The sequence below is a fragment of the Mytilus edulis genome, chromosome 13, assembly GCF_963676685.1.
Source record: "Mytilus edulis chromosome 13, xbMytEdul2.2, whole genome shotgun sequence".
Classification (NCBI taxonomy): domain Eukaryota; kingdom Metazoa; phylum Mollusca; class Bivalvia; order Mytilida; family Mytilidae; genus Mytilus; species Mytilus edulis.
Window position 1 is genome coordinate 11,595,748 of NC_092356.1, and position 17,761 is coordinate 11,613,508.

A 17,761-nucleotide genomic window follows, 5' to 3' on the forward strand; every position below is an offset into this window, starting at 1 on the left:
TTGTGTTATATATTCTTAACCACTATTACAACAGCAAACAGTTTAGTTAATTTTTGTATAAGTAGGTAGTAAGAATAACTAATGACTACAAATTGTCACACTTGTTTTACAGAATATGCTGCAGATATGAAAATGAGTTTGAATTCAAAACTTATCAAAAGATACAAGGGATATACTACAAAACGAGTTGGTTTTTTTCGAAGCAAGACCACTCATCCCGTGAGACTGAATAAAAACAAGGATATTCAAATCAATTGGTGATCTTTGAAACCCAAGACGTAGACAAAATATTTTTTCCAAATTTCACTTCGTCAACATATGCATAAGTATTAGTGTTGTCAAATGAACAGCTAACCGGTTACTCGTGATATCTTTCGACCGATTAACCGTTAACTGATATTTAAAGTGGTGTTTTTAAGTCTCCAGTACACTAAAAATCTACGGTTTTATGATATGATGAATATGGTTTATGTTCGGATATCATAGGTTGCATTTCTGTAAATATTGACAATGCAATTTCCCATAGAAACTCCTTTTACGGCTTAAACTGTACCACTGTTACTATGAAGTTTTGAAAAAAATCTTGTCCAAGAATGGAAAGTTCATTTGCACTACAACTTTTTCAAAGGTCAAAATATAGGACTGTGTGGCTTATTTTCAACGTTTATATGCCCTGAACTTTCAGAGTTTCAACTAACACTAATTTTCTTAACTGCCCCTACCTCGAATGAAGGGTTACCACATATTTCAATGTCAACAATATGCACATGTCTCTATGAGATGGAACACAGAGAGTATAACTGGGAACCAGTAAGTAAACAAAATTAATCTACTATGAATATTCTTCATCTCCCCAATAGAGGCGTGGTTAGAGAAACAGCTGTAATTACAAAGTGCAAACTATAAGGTTTATCTTTTAGCTGTCCTGGTTAAGTTATATCTTTAATTATCCATTATTACCATAGATATAGGAAGATGTGGTATGATTGCCAATGAGACAGCTCTCCATCCAACTAACAATTTATAAAAGTAAACCATCATAGGTAAATGTACAGCCTTCAACACGGAGCTTTGGCTCACACCAAACAACAAGCTATAAAGGGCCACAAAATTACTGGTGTAAACTGGTGTAAAACGCCTTGACACGATTAAATGTCTTTAACTTGATTAAACGTCATAAAATACGGATGAGTGATCAATCATCTGCATGATTGTCTTTTTCGTTGATGCTGTAAAATACAATGTATTTAGAACAACAAAAAGCAGAATGGTTTAAGGAAAATGTGGCATTTTCTCAAGTTGTTTTTGTCTTTTTATTGAGTGATGAAGAGAACGGAATTGTTTTTCTTTCTATATCACTTTTCACTCAAATTTTCAATTATAGTCATGTGTACAAACTGTTAAGGTTATTGTTAATCTACTCATTTAAACTCACCTTTGGAGAGGACTTTCTGAAAAATAATAAGCATTCAATTATTTATTATGTAGTGATTCAAAACATTCATCCAGTACGATCACTACTAAAAAGAAACAATTGTTAGCGACCATAACTAATTTGAAATATATACATTTAAAGATGGTTATTAAATGAGAGGAGGTAGATGAGTTATTACAAACGACAAAAAGATTTAAGCAAATGTAAAAGAAGAAAAATACCGAGCTCGAAGGAAAAGTCTAAACGTTACTTTCCTTAACAAAAGGCATAATCAAAAGATCAAACACATTAAACGTTGGAAAACAGCTGTTGTATTCCTGAGTTTGTAAATGCATTTCCTTATGGTGAATAAAAATAGATTAAACCTGGTTGTATAGCTATTTTAACGTCTCACTCGTATGACAGTCGCTAAGACTTCCACTGTATTGACAATAATGTGAGAGCAAAACAAACAGACAAATAGATTTAAATATCAAAATTGGGATTCAGTTGTCAAAAAGTAGCGAAGGATACCAAGGGAACATTCAAACTCAAAATCGTAAATAAACTGACAATGCCCTGGCTAAAAAAAACTAGACAAAAAACAGTACATAAAACACAACATTGAACACGAAAGACTGGGGGTGATGTCAGATGTTCTGCAAGTGTTAGCAGATCCTGCTCTACATGTGGCACCCGTCGGGTTGCTCATGTTAGTTCAAAATTAGTGATATGTCTAATTTGGTAAGTTAAATTCGGGAGTAAGTGGACTGGATTGTAGTAACGACAAGTGTACCATATTTGTTGTCATCTGAGAAACGAATTATCCATAACGGTCAACCAACTCTTTAACTTTGTGATGGGGTCCGTAAAATTTACGTATATATAGAGACAATTTTATCTTCACCACTTGGAACTCTTGATTTAATACCTTCCTTGTGAGCAGCAACCCTCTATAAGGGAAATTATGATAATTATACAAGCCCAGGAATATTGTATCAACTGGGTGATATATACTCTGTATGCAAATTTGCTGGAATGTTGCTACATAGAAATAGAAAGTTCACTATTGATAGGCTGAAATCATTTCTCAACATTGTGTTTTAATCTTAATAATTATAAAAACAAATAAATGTGTCTACAAAGAAAAATAAAATGTCATATATACACCCTACAGACAAAACATATACTGTGGATTCATTTATTTTCGTGGATATCAATTTTCGTTGATCGAGGAACACTTGCATTTTCGTGGATATTTGATATCCAAGATTTTACCAATTTCTGCATACATAGCCTATGGAAAATTTGTAATTCGCTGAACATTCGCATTCGGTTTCATCTGAAACAACGAAACCCAGCAAAATTGGTATCCTAAGAACAATCATGAATCCACAGTCAGTTAAAATGAATGACAAGAATACAACAAATATGCATAGCACAATAACACATTAACGGGATGTATAAATATCGAACCATGCCAAAAGGGTATAACAGTAAAGGTTTATTATATACAAAGAAAAATAAAAGGAACACTATAACACGTAATTAAGATGATAAGCAACACCAGTACATATAATCTATACTTCCAGACCATCATGTATTGATGTGATGTTGACAAGGAATATTTATCAACACGATTTGGTATCTTTGATGCACTTTTTTAGAAAAAAAACCCGAGACGATGTTTGACAGAGCCCTAGGTCTAGTTCGTCACTATTCTGGTCAGACAGTGGTGACGTTTTATAAAGTTTGAGTAGGAGCTGCAAGCTGTTGAATACCAAATGAATTGAGAAAGGCATATATCATATGCAGGTGAAGTTAGTATATTGCTGCTAAAGTGGGGGAAATTTGTAATTTCAAAATTAAAATCGTCTCGTTTTTCATAATTTCTGGTACTGAAATGACAGTTTATGTCAGGTACGAGTAATAAGGCAGATGACACCGGGTTTAATGTTTCTGTAATTTTTAGTTCTGGATGATAAATTAATGGAATCCAATCAGAAAATTCGGATGTTTGATGCAATTAATATTAAGCAAAAATAAACACATGTGTGCATGAAACAGATAGATAAATATAAGCGGTAGATATCAAAGAGATATTAAAACTCATAATTCGAAGACCATCTGACAACGGCATGGCAAAATACACCTAAAAAATACATGAATATACGAGCTTCAGTCTACAGCACAAAAAAATTAAAAAACTGAGGACTAAGCAACACCTGGAAATGTCCAAATAGTATGTTTCATACGTTACAACCTTCGTGTTACTCCGATTCAATACGTTTATAGTCCTGTAGTTAGACATCAAGTAATAGCGGATTGGTTGTTGACTCTACATGTAACCCTAAGACGTAATTAGTTCAAATGTACCAGGCTTTTAATGTAATACGCCAGACGTGCGTTTCGTCTCCATAAGATTCATCAGTGACGCTCAGATCACAATAGTTATAAAGCAAATCAAGTACAAAATTGACAAGCATTGTGGACCCAAAATTCCAAAAAGTTGTGCCAAATACGGCTAAGGTTACCTATGCCTAGGATAAAAAAATCCTTAGTATTTCCAACAATTTATACTTTAAGCATTTTCATCGACCCAGTGATGTAAATAGATTATCATAACCATCCTAAACTGTCGATAATTTATCTTTGCAAACCCTTTAGCTTGACTTAAATGTCTTAGTTGAAACAGGTTTTTTAAACAAAGACAGTTACATGTACAAAACACTGAAAACTAAAGTAAGAGTAACATATATCCCTTTTCAACAAAACTGTCGATAAAATCGAGTGAAAGCAGATCCTTCTTCCCATGTTTCCCCTGTCGTGTTGATCATTTAAGTTTACTGTCACTTACTGGTCCTCAATGCTCTTCAACTTCGTACTTTATTTGGCTTTTAAAACTTTTTTAGATTCGAGCGTCACTGATGAGTCTTTTGTAGACGAAACGCACGTCTAGCGCAAATACAAAATTTCAATCCTGGTATATATGCTGAGTTTATTAACTCTGATTTTAAATTTCTGTAAAACATGATTTGTTAAACTAACCTCCTCGAACATATTAAAATCTGTCAACATGTTTGATAGACAGTTAAAACCACCCTTTTCAACCCTTTCTAAAGCCATCAGTAAATTCCGAACTGTCTTTTCTTTTGACTTCATTTTCCAAAGCAATAGAATATCTTCTATCAGTCTTCGTAGATTTTTGTCGTTCTTGAACAAAATTTGTTCAATTTCAGCAACGTTCAGTCCCAGTTCGATGCCCAATTATAAGGAACAGTTTCCTATTTGTTTTGATAAATTAAACAAAGCCTTGTCTGTTGGAATCTTTTGGAGATTTGGGTTTGCATCATCTGCAAAATGGAACATATAATAGTTTTCCTTTAAAGACTTTTATAAACATTTATAGAAATTATCATATAAAGTGAAGTACAGAAATATTCATTAACCATAACATATAAACTGTTAACTCGATTTCAGTGATTTTTACACGTTCAACTATAAATGAAATAAACTGCTGATATATAACGATAGGCAGTGAAATATTTTGTTTCAAACACTATGTGTACAAATGTATGTCTGATAAGTTCGTTCCACCTTTCTATGTAAATATCTTTTGATGGTGTTCTTATAATACCTTTTTCATTTGCTTCTGAACTGAATGTCTGTTTTGTTTTGCAAAATTGATTAAACTGAAGTGTTTGTCTATTGTGTAATTGGACCTTTGACATATGACAAATATACAAATATTACAATCCATACTCACCCAGCAACGTTGTTTTCTCCCTGAAAATCTAGAGGAAAGAAATAAACAACATAGAAATTAAAAAAAGCTCATCATGTTTATTGTTTTTCATATAAGTGAATGCAAATGTGAAAAGAAGATAATATCAGCAAACACAAAACATTTTTACGGAAAACAAATATTGCAAACAAATAATAAAAAAAAACCAAAAAACTGATATCAAACAAACACAAATAAAGATATTCAGCACTAAGAAAAGGTAACCAATTCTTGCTCAAAAAGTCACATCAGTGTTTCTGCTCGTGACATGTAAAGTATCGTTCAATGATATTTCAGTCGATGAAAGAGGATGGTATTACGGATTTAAAACGGACCACAAACGTAGACATTGTGAAACGGTCAACTAAATTAGGATAAAAAACTTTTGAAGGATTTTTTGTTATTATTAGAAGATTCATAATCAATTATTTTATACGTAAATGTATGGATGGTTTTTAAGGAATATGTGGTGCCTATGAAATACATATTCTGAACGGATTCTAATGTTTTTTTGCGTTTTGTTAATAGTTTATGTTGACAAATATGCGAGATATGTGTAAACGAGTGTGATATATGAGTAAAAACAGGTTGATCCCGCCTTATATTATAAAACATGTCAGGCACAGGCTATGGAACATCAGTGCTTATATCGTATCAGTTTTGTCCTTCACAAATATCGGTGTTGTACTTTCTCTTAAATCTATTTTCTATGAAGGTTGTATATTGACGTCTTGATTCTGTATTGATGTGTTTTTAATTTCACATGGTGATCAAATGAAATATTTTAATTCGTACAAAAATGAATAGCATGTAAATACTCATGTAGTCACTAATTTTCAACTTTTAAACACATACTTGACACATAAGATGGTTATCCGACTCCATTGTTACCATTGCGTCACTAAGACTTTTCAATGTCGGCTTTTCCTTGGCTGCCAACTTTGATTCCCTCCACTGTATCAATGCAATTGATTTTATTCCACCCCTACCAAAATTATGATATCTGTCCTCAATATTCTGCAATGTAAGCTTCTTCATTCCCAACCGAATAATTAAGTCCTCAAAGGAGTCATATTCAAAGTATTTTCCGACTCTAACAAGATGTTTATCGCTTGGTAGTATTCCCAGTTCTTTATTGGTTTTGCCTTGAAAATATCATCGATCAAGTAGAAATATATGATACATAATTAACTATCTTTTTTTTAAGTAACAGCGAAAGAAACTAATCTTTTTATATATTTTTAAATCAACAATCAATGAAAACACATTCAATGTTCATACTTTCCAAAAAATGCATTTCTTTATTCTAGTGATCTTTTGAAAAGTACAAAATAAAAATATTGTAGGGTATATGGGGTCTTCATTATATATACTTAACATGATTCTGAAAGACTAAGATTATAAGCATTCAGAAATACTCAATTCAATTTAAACGATATACTTATATGATCCGACCGTATAATACATTTCTCATAATGGTATTCCGTTGCTGAATTTTCTTCAAATGCTACGTGAACCGTAGAAAATCATTATTCTGTAGACTTTAATTTCAAGCATATTCAAAATAGGAAACATGTGTTCCATGCTTGTCGATTATAGGTTTTGCAATTGACCAAGAATAAAAGAAAAATAAGAATTTTACGAATTTATTTTATTACGCTTCACATTTTGGTGTCTGTGTATCTCATGGATTTTCCCGTCATCACATCTTACTTACAGATTATATGTTCGTCCTTCAATATATTCATTTAATTAAATTACCTTTACATTCAGGTTTACATGGATCTGTAACCTGCATATATAAAAAAAAAATCTGGTAGTTTTTTAAAGGCACATAAGTATACTTTATATTATCATTCATTGATTAATTCCACAACAATACATTAAACGCATTCTTCTTTCCAATAAAGAAGGTTTTTCCATCATGTGTTCCTGACTTTTTGGTATTATAGTTATACAGGCTGTTTATGGGTCCTTGACAACTCTTAACTGTTGCAAGATAACAGATTATCAGCATAAGGGAAGCAGGAATGTCTTAGTAAAAACTGTCCCTATTGTTGGTCATCACCATTTCACTATAAGTCGTTTGAGAATAAATCAGACAATAATCACTGTTCAAGACATTCCGAGATAATGAAGCCTCCCTAAACCATTTACTAAGGAAAATCAAGCATAATGAAGGTTGGTCAGAAGGAAATCCATTGCATACAAGACAATCATAAAAACAGAGTGGTGGTCATACAGGAGCATTTTAACAAGAACTGTTTGAGATCGACTTATCGCTACTGGTTATCGTGCACTAGTACCATTTCGGAGACCTTTGCTAACGAACAGACACACAGTTTCCGTATCCAATGTAGTGCAAAGCTCGCCAAAGTTGGAAATTAGCATCGTGGAGGAAGATCCAATGTTCAAATGGAATTCAGTTCATCTTCCTTGGCACGATCGTAGCCCGGATATTAACCATATCGAGCATATTTGGGACACTATTGGGCGGAAAGTGCAAGAAAGGACACCCCAGTTCAGACACATCATGAAATAAACAATGCCCTTCATCAGAAATGGTTACTGCTACCTTAGCAACAAATTAGACGATTTATGGCAGGAATCAAAAGACGTTTAAATGCGGTTATCCGTTTGAATGGAGGCTGCGCACAAAGTACTAATTCTTTGGCGTATAACGATCAACCATGTTATGAACAGTCATCTAAGGTTTAATGTTGAAATGTCTGACATTGTAAATTTCGACAACAGTAAAAGTTGTAAAATGCATTTTTTTGTACAAAAAACACTACATTTTGGTATTAAAATTGTGGTTAAATAAATCATTTTTATTCAAACATTTTTAGTTCGTTTCAATGTTAATGTTATCATAAACTATGTTTCAATAATATTATACACATATTTTATTATGTTTCATCCAAAAAAAGAGGTTGATTTTTCAAGTTTAAAAAAATCAAGGTGTTGCAATACTTTTTTCCATGTGTATATATACCCACAAAACCAAACAGAATTATGACAAACTCCTTGTCTTCTATGTTTAAGTTAAATCAGCGACACTCTTTAACAACATTACAAGAAAGCTCTACAATATTTCATCATAAGGGATATATAAACTCATCCCGCAGCTTCGTCTAGAAATTTGCTATCTAGACCTGGAAGGATCATAATGACGAAATTTAAACCATCCACGTTCAGAATCAAAGAATGATAACTGAGATGCGGATTCGAAAACAAAATCCGTCTGATAATGTGAAATCGATAATAAATCATCATACAATCAAATGTATAAAAACACTGCAATGCTGTATTTCAGCAGGGATTATAATTCAAAACCAATACACACTTGACTAAATAAGTTCCCATTGTGTGTTATAAGCATTGGCAGGATTGATACAATTTATTGTGCCAGGAATTATTCAAACATACTTTGCACACAATTTGCCTGATAATGACGAATCTACCATTTACATGTTGCACTAACACAACAGGTTTCAGTAAGAAGGTTATTTAAGTGGCATATCAACAAGGTAATGAATGAGTTTATGCATGTCTCAGAGTTTGTGTTGAAAAAAATAAGAGACAGACCGTATCACCGACTTTGATGTATCGGATTGCACACACATATATCTTATAACATGTAACGTATGGAGGAAACGTACGTGTTTAGAACACCTATACATGAACCATCATTCTTATTGACTGTTATTTTCTTGAAGCAGGGAGAAGAGAAGGGAATCTCAGGTGTTCAGTTTTGAGTGGATACTTAGGTTTGCCATTCTTTATTTTATTTAGTTTTTTTCCAAACATTTTGTTCATATTGCTATGACTGATGGTTTTTTAATAATCCCGTGTTATCATGGTTATCGTATTACATTTTAAAATGTGTAAAATGTCGTGCATGCATGTCAGGTTTGTTAACTTCTCAGTCACAAATCTGTATACTTTTGTTGTTATGTTGGTGCTTGTTGTTTCGGTGCACATGCATATATCGTTCTGTTAAGGGTATGTTTGCTCGATATTTTGCATTAATATACTTCAGTTATCATTTTCTGTATAAAAATATATAAGTACACAATAAACTGACTGTTTTATCAAATTGTAAACGTTGAACTATTGGACCAGTCAATAGTTTCCTATTGGACCTACATGAATCTATTTGACCGCAAGCGTCATTATATTTCGCGGAATTTCCAATGCAGCTACGGGATTGGAGGATTGTGGGACTAACGACGTCGCATTTAGGACCCGGTGGATTTTTCAAATATGAGAGCTAGTGTGTAATAAAATTCATTTTTGGATAGCTGGGTACTAAAAAAGCTTTTGTATTGGGTTTATATGAACATCAAGATATGTTATGTGTGTAATACAGGCTTTTTTTCTGTATGACAGTCCGTATTTGCATGTCCATACCATACATTGGTCCGACAATTATTGTAAAGTTTTTTTCCAATTTTTTGTCGCATGAACTTTGTGATTAGATTTTACGAAAAAATGAGACGAAAAACACCCATTTTTTATTTGATCATAAGACGATTAATGTCAACAGCTTCTAAAAAGGTACTGTGGATTCATTAATATTCGTTGGATACCAATTTTCGTGGATTTCGTGGGAACAGAGGAACCACAAATTTTAATGTTCAACAAAATACAAAATTTCAATAGGAATGTATGCAAACTTTTCTCAAACAACGAATTTAAATATCCACGAATATGCAAGTTTTCCGCAATCGACGAAAATTGGTACCCACGAAAATAAATAAATCCACAGTATCACTCAAAGCATTGAAATTCTAGTTTATCAAAATTTGGGTGGATATGTGACATGTTCACCCCCTTTTGCAATATGTTATTGTAAATAAATGCAAAATGTTGCTATGAATACACTTGAAAGAAACTATTTTTCACCCTTTTAACTTTTGAAAATCAAATCTATGGAAGATACTGATTACATATATATGCACATGTACAACACAAACAGTTGGGTTAATGTATTACAAATCCAGAAATAGGAGATGATAACACATTTTGTTGCTCACTTTTGATTTTCTTTTCTATCTGTGGAGTGCTACCTTACCTACTGTAAAGAGATCTAGGGTTAACATAAATATAAGACGTAGACTTAGCATTTCAAAATATTTATGAAGTAAGCGTTATGGCTGGTTTTCCGCTTTTAAACGAATTTTGACTGATCTCCGCCATTTATTGTCTGTTGTCTTTTCGATATAACATAACACCTAGTGAATAGATATTCTTGGAAAAGTAAGTGTATTGCCCCCCTCCCCCAACACGGATACAACTATTGCCTTCACCTACACATCAGAACAATAGCTGCACCAAGGAGACAATAAACTTACTATCCCAGTTATACCCAGTTAATAAGTATACACCATAATATAAACGGTAGATTTGCTCTCCGAATATATAAATTATCAATCAGTAACTTAATCTTAGGAAAACAGATGACAAGTGTTGTGTTACTGCTTTATATTGTGATAAATGTGATAAAAACAAGATATGAGGTCATTGTCAGATGAAAGCATTAAGCGCAGTAAAGTTAGATAGTTAGTGATTATTTGCATGGAATGATTTTGGCTGTAAAGTATATGGTTATTGAAATTTTAGGGTAATCGATTGTGGAATGTTTACTCACTCTGTTAAAAATCCAGTTAAGCAGACTGCTTGTACTGTGCTCTTCGTTGTTTTCGCATTTCCATGAGTCTACGGTTTTAGCCTTTTCTAAGGATATATAGCACACGCTATTTCCACATGGGATGCCTACCTTCATACTGAACAGTTCTGCTAACTTTGAATGTTTAAATTGTCCACCAAAGCTTTTGTAATAAAACTCAAGGGTTGATTCGAGATTCCGTGTCAGACATTCTTGTATACTTGCTAAAATATCTGGTGAAATAGCAAATATTGATGTTTGATTTGTTATATATAATTCTATCATATCGTCTTCAATCCATAGTCGTAGTTCGTTATCATCTACTACATTCAAGATCGCCGCTTTGTGATAAATACATGACATGTTCTCTTTCTCTTTCAATGGCCAAACATTCAAAGTAGTTCCAATAATTGTGTATGCAAGGGAACTAGGAATAGACTGTTGTGATAGTACATATTTCAAGCATATCGTTTTCTCTCTCTGATTTTCAAAATCAATAAAGTTTGACGGTTTAATGGTCTTGATCATGCTGGGTACAATGAACAATTCAGCCGTAAAGCGATTGTATCTATATGTTTCCGGAATTATAAGAATGTTCAAATAAACGAGAAGCTCAATAACAAACTCTTTGATTGCATCATTTAACATATATTCGTTTCGTTCCCAAAGTTTCAAAAGGTCTGTTTTGTAGATTTTACCAGTCTCTGTCAAGGTTTTTAAAATCGATTCAAGGCATCCTTCGTTCGGGAAAAACATCTCATCTGTCACGAACGACCTCAAGATGTTGACCAATACCGGAGGGTGAATGATAATAAAGTTGTCTAATCCTCGAATGTTGTAGTGCATCAGTTTACCAAGAGAATGCTGGAATAAAAGAAAGTCGTCTAACTGAGGACCAGTTAAAGCCAGATCGTTATTCAACTTGTTAACATTACGAAGGTCGTCCTTTGTGATTATGTAAACATTCTGCATTCTGATGTTGGAGATTTGTAGCTCTAACGGAACCCATTGCATAGGTCTTGGCTGGCCCCAGGATGGTTGTTTCATTGCAAATGTGACGACTCGATCTGTCATGTGTTGTAATTCTTTGTCGTTTTTATCCGTACCATTGATAAAATAAACCATATCGAGATGTATGTGATTCTTTTTCTTGTGATTGAAGAATGTCTGTTTAAGATCGCTAGTAAATTCTTTTCTCATCTTCGCAGTATCTCCCTGCAAGAGAAAACAAAGTAGATGGAATACTGATACTAGCCTCATAGTGCTGTGCTAGTCCATGTTGCTTTTTCCCTCTTTAAAAAAATGTGTAGCTATGTAATAGGCTCTACAACATATGATCGAATTTGTTTTGATTTCTTAAGGTAGGGTGTATTTCATTCCGCTGAAGTAAATTCGAACAACTAAAAAGAACTTCTTATGGGCTTTTAAGTTTATTGTTCGTAAAGGAATAACGTTTCTATTAATCTTGGCACGTCAAAGCATCTGCAGTAACATGAGTAATGTTCTAACGAAAGTAATTCCCTGAGAAGGGTATCGTGTAACCAGCATAAACAGCTGTGTACTGCTTGTTGATTTAGACATGCATTTACTCTGTGGCCGTTGTAGCAAGAAAAGAGAAACAGTCAAGGCTGTGACTTCTGATGCATAAATAAAGGCAACAGTAGTATACCACTATTCAAAACTCATGAATCCATGGACAAAAAACAAAATCGGGGTATCAAACTCAAACCGAGGGAAACGCATTAAATATAAGAGAAGAACAACGACATAACACCGAAACGTAACACACACAGAAACGGACCAAGCATCAGACAAAACACCACGAGAATAACAAATATAACATGAAAACCAAATACATGAATTTGGGATAGACAAGTACCGACTCAACGTTAAAATGAAACACACACATAAACGAACAATAATATAACAATGGCCATCTTCCTGACTTGGTACAGGGCACTTTTAAAGGGGAATAAAAGTGGTTGGTTGAACCTGGTTTTGTAGCATGCCAAACCTCGCACTTAAAAGGCAAAGTTAAATATAACATTGAAATGACCACATAATATTACAGGACTACAATACAAATAAATAGGAGAACATATTAGACAAAGAAAAACATGATTAATAGATAACAAAAAGCATCAGGTTTAAAATTCAATACGCCAAAAACGCGCCTTGTCCACACAAGACTCACCAGTGATGCCCAGATATAAAAGATCGAAAGTGAAAAAAGTACAAAGTTGTACAGCACTGAAGATCAAAAGTTGAAAAGGTTTCGCGAAATACGGCATTGTTGTTATGCCCGGGATAAGAACATTCTTATTATATAGAACAATTCATGCTATTGCAAACAGTAAATTTTATCAAATGAATATGAAAGAGATATACATAAAGAAACTGAAGTATTAACTAATTACAGAAAACTAAACCCGAATACATAACGCCCAGATATAAAAGATCGAAAGTGAAAAAGGTACAAAGTTGTACAGCACTGAAGATCAAAAGTTGAAAAGGTTTTGCCAAATACGGCATTGTTTTTATGCACGGGATAAGAACATCCTTATTATATAGAACACTTGATGCTATTGAAAACAGTAAATTTTAACAACCATATTTATCAATACTTGTAGATCTGGTTGGAGTTGTGTATTGGTTAAATAAATCATTGCTGTAAACAGTAGAAAAGGGTAGGGGCAATAACGTCAAATAAAGCTCCAGATTTAAAAAATGATAAAATTGAAACTGGTCATATCTTTCATCAGTTATTATTAGAACTAGAGTGACGGATTTAAAAAGAAAAAGTTTGTTATCCAACGTAAAACAATGGAATTTAGTGGTGAATTTTTTTGACTAATTTTGACCACCGCAATATGCTACCAATTTAGACAAGAACATACATATCAAACTTTAAGTTAAAATCTTTTTTGTGCAAGATTGGTGCAATATTTTTTCATAGTCTAGCAGCGCTTTAAAATGCAGAACGTTTACCATAAAAAGTTACAAATTCTGACAAAATTTAATATATTGTCTTCTGCCTATAAGAGCAATGCCTTTTCTCTGGTGAGTAGGCATTATTATGTTTCGTTAATCTTTTTAATTTACCTTGACAGAATACAAAACAATAAACTACATATTGTTAGACAGCTAACGACAACTTGGAGGTAACATAAAACACTGTGCGGGACAAGTTTGCCATTCCAGCATTGACAAATGTGATTTTGTCGGTTTACAAGATATCAAAAATATTTTTTGCACAAGTAATAGATAATAAAAAAAAGTCCCCATATGTCCCAAATTGTCACCGCTGAAACTGTTGTCACCACAGCTGATTCAAAGTACATTTCCCATGGGAAATTTTTAAATTCCCATGGGAATATTCAAAAGTTCCCATTGGAATAAGTATATTTCCCAAGGAAATTTTAAAGTTCTCATCGGAACTACAATTTTCCATATAACATTGGTAGATAGTTTCTTCCCATGGGAAATTTTCTTCCCCGGGAACTAATTTTTCTTCCCATAGGAAAACCTTTTTTCCTGAACGTCAATTCTTCCCATGGGAACCAAACTTCTTCCTATGGGAACATTATTTTTTTCTTTTTTTATCTTTTTTTTTTTAAAGATTTGTATAAGAGCTATGAAATATCAAAATGGACTGACAGTTACTAATTACCATGACTGGAACAGTTTAACAAGCTTTCCATTTGATAAAAAAGTGTAATTTCAATAAATTTAAAGTATTTCTATCTAATTTTACACTCAAAAGTCTTTTATTATCGTTGAATGGTTGATAGAAATTCTACCGTCCAGCGGCTGCATTTACAATTTTAATCTCTCACCTTTGGTTTTCGTCAATAGCATCATGCATTTTCTGTAAACGTGTTCTCTGAACTGTCCAGAGCCATGCCTTTGTATTTCAGAATTTAATTTAAGAATAAAAATTATAATTCTATTTTAATTGATATACATGGGGTATCACGAATCGTGTTTAAGATTTTTTTTCTAATCATAATCCTATAATTTCATGAAATTGACATCATAATTATTAAATATTTATGTACTCATTCTTTTTCGTTGACGAAACCAGATATGTGTGGTTTTCGCCACTAGAAAGATGTCCACCTACTTTTTTAAAGTTTACTTCATTCATTTGGTCAAATTTCCTAATCATGCTATGTTGTTACTCATCTTCTCAAAAATCTTTTATTTCAATTCATTTTTGGCAAACACCTTTGAAAGTCTTGTTAGATTTGTCTTGTATGATCTCTCAGGTAAATATCAAAGAGAATCCAGAGTTTTGCATTTAAATGGACGGCTGAGGATTACATATAATCTTTATGATATATTCACTTGTACTTTATTCGTAGACTGTCTTCGTGTAATTTATGGTTGAAAGGAATACGAATACTTTATTTCTCATAAAACTTCAAACACTAGTTATCGAGAACATATATAAACATAACTTTTACATGCCAAAAAATTCCAAATAAGTTGGGAAGTCATGAAAAACAAAACTATTATAATTACGAAAAAACAGTTAATTGACCTTATTGCATGTTTTTATACTAAAAAAAAAGCCCGAACTACACTTGAAAAAAAACCGGACCGAATTACTCGAAAAACCACACTCCTAGCCGGACGCTATACCTACCGTGTATAAAGTCAAATTAGTACATGCATGTATCAACGATACAATTAAATTAACTTGGAAGACTGATTGTCACATTTATAACTTTTACATACTTTTCCTAATATTACAATATTTGACGATCATCTTTAAAGATATAAAGGTTTGGCTAACAGTAAGTCCGTAAAAATGTCCTTTTTTTATAGTTTAAATGTTCTTAAATTCATAATGTAAAGGTACTTGTCACAATGTCGTTCGTGTCACAGAGACGACAGATTTTTGTTTTCTCTTTGTTAATCATAACACCTTCCATACTCAATCGACAAGTGGCGACTACCACATCCATATTTGCATAATATAAAAAAGAATTTAGTATGGTGAAAAGTAGTTTTCAAATTGTTAATTCTTTTTAAAAATACCACAACATTAAGTTTAATGCGATTCTGCAATAAAAGCAAAGCATTCTTGTTGAAACTGATCTTTGGGTTTTTGTTTAATACATTTTGACACCCATTTATCACGAACTGTGCATTATAATATTGGACAGCATCATACCGCAGATCATACCTTAATTATCAGAAAATAATTTTCATGTATATGATATCCACTTAGTTTCTTTTCCGTTATAAGCATAATATAAGAACACAAGTTTGTATAGTTGAACACAATTTTTACTTTCTTTTCCATTAAGAAGTCTACTCTAGATTTGAAATGTATCATTCGCAACTTTACATAGGACAGTAACGGGTACCTGTCAAGCTCTGCCTACGCTTTGAAATTTTGAGTAGACAACATTGTCGTCTTTTGCATCTACAGACTAAAATGATTATTTTTTCCGATTGGATACAGGTGAAAGAAATATTTGATTTTTTAATTGCTGGTGATTAGTATAATAGAACTCAACCTGATCATTTTCAATGTTTCTGCTAATCTCAATTCAAAATTCAATGTTCGAAATGGGAGTATCGTCTCTAGTTTTAGGAATGGATTCAGGATTTTTTAATAAGAAAAGTTGGGGCGGGGGTAAGTGGATAATTCCTGAAACAGAATAAAAAAGAAGATGTGGTATGATTACCAATGAGACAACTCTCCACAAGAGACTTAATGACACAAAAATAAAAAACAGGAAACCTTACGGCCTATAAACAATGAGCACTGCCCATACCGCAAAGTCAGGTACAAAAGGCCTCGAAATGACAAAAGTAAAACAATTTAAAGGAGAAAACTTACGGCCTAATTTATGTACAAAACTAAACAAAAAACAAGCATGTAACACATCAACGAACGACAACCACTGAATTATAGGCTCCTTACGTGGGACCGGCACATATTTACAGAGTATTGCAGGGTTAAACATATTATTTGTTTCGCCGGTCCAAAGTCAGGAGCATCTAGCCTCTGTTAGTTTTTTTTTTTTTCATTTTAGTTTATTTTCGTGATTTGATGTTCAGTGTGACGTCCGTCTTCACTGAACTAGTACACATGTTTAAAAGACATAAAGCGAATGGTGCAATATGCTTCTAAATATCAATTTTAATATAACAAACGCTTTGAGACTTTAGCATGGCAATACAGTCCGAGCATATTTTACCCATCTATATTTATAACCAAAACAACAACTCTCACTAACCAGTTTTGAACTTATAAATAGTATAACTATACCACAGGGGGGAACCCAAGTCTCAACGAAAAGAAATTTAATAAATTGAAAAGGCTAACTTAATCGATAATTTGTAATACTTTCTTTAATAAACAAATGCATGTCCAAATACATGTACCATATGGTGCCAATATGAACACTTATTTATTTATTATACTATAATACATGCAAACTTTTCTGGTGAATAAATCGTCACTCAAAGAATTGTATCAACAAGATATATAGAATAGACAGATTGACACGCAGCATAATCTATATTATTTTTAAATGTTTATTTTTTAAACATTGCAACAGATAAATTTCTGAAGGGTTCAAATATCTGCAAATAAAGCATCTATACAAAATAAGTTCGGACTTGATCTGAAACTTGTGATGGTTAAACATTTGTTAAACAACATAAAAAATATCAAATCAATGTCTTCAATCATAATCCCCCCCCCCCAAAAAAAAAAAAAAGTTGCGGAAAACGATTGTTTGCGTGAATTTGCTGCAAATTCCGAGACCATAACGTTGTCATAAAACCATCCAAACTTGACACATTTCGAACTAGATCTGTGATTTGTTATGATTAAACTTCATAGAAAATTTTTAATCAATATATTTTATAG

At 32.8% G+C, this 17,761-nt stretch overlaps 1 protein-coding gene across 1 annotated transcript; it reads right to left on the bottom strand.

The window, feature by feature from the left end:
- Window positions 1-1,195: 1,195 nt before the first annotated feature.
- On the bottom strand, window positions 1,196-12,069 carry LOC139500103 (uncharacterized). Its single transcript, XM_071288840.1, has 6 exons — window positions 10,852-12,069; window positions 6,960-6,990; window positions 6,054-6,343; window positions 2,346-2,367; window positions 1,436-1,451; window positions 1,196-1,229 (listed from the first exon to the last, which is right to left on the bottom strand). The coding sequence occupies exons 1-6, from the start codon at window positions 12,067-12,069 to the stop codon at window positions 1,196-1,198; spliced, it is 1,611 nt and encodes a 536-aa protein (XP_071144941.1).
- Window positions 12,070-17,761: the final 5,692 nt, after the last annotated feature.

Bases quoted from the DNA above. Each gene is read 5' to 3' on its own strand.
- LOC139500103 (XM_071288840.1), bottom strand. From the start codon at position 12,069: ATGAGAAAAGAATTTACTAGCGATCTTAAACAGACATTCTTCAATCAC. The intron at 6,991-10,851 runs GTGAGTAAACAT...TTATATATGCAG, and splicing joins TTAACTGGATTTTTAACAGA to GTTACAGATCCATGTAAACC. The intron at 2,368-6,053 runs GTATGTGTTTAA...TTTCCCTTATAG, and splicing joins ATAACCATCTTATGTGTCAA to AGGGTTGCTGCTCACAAGGA.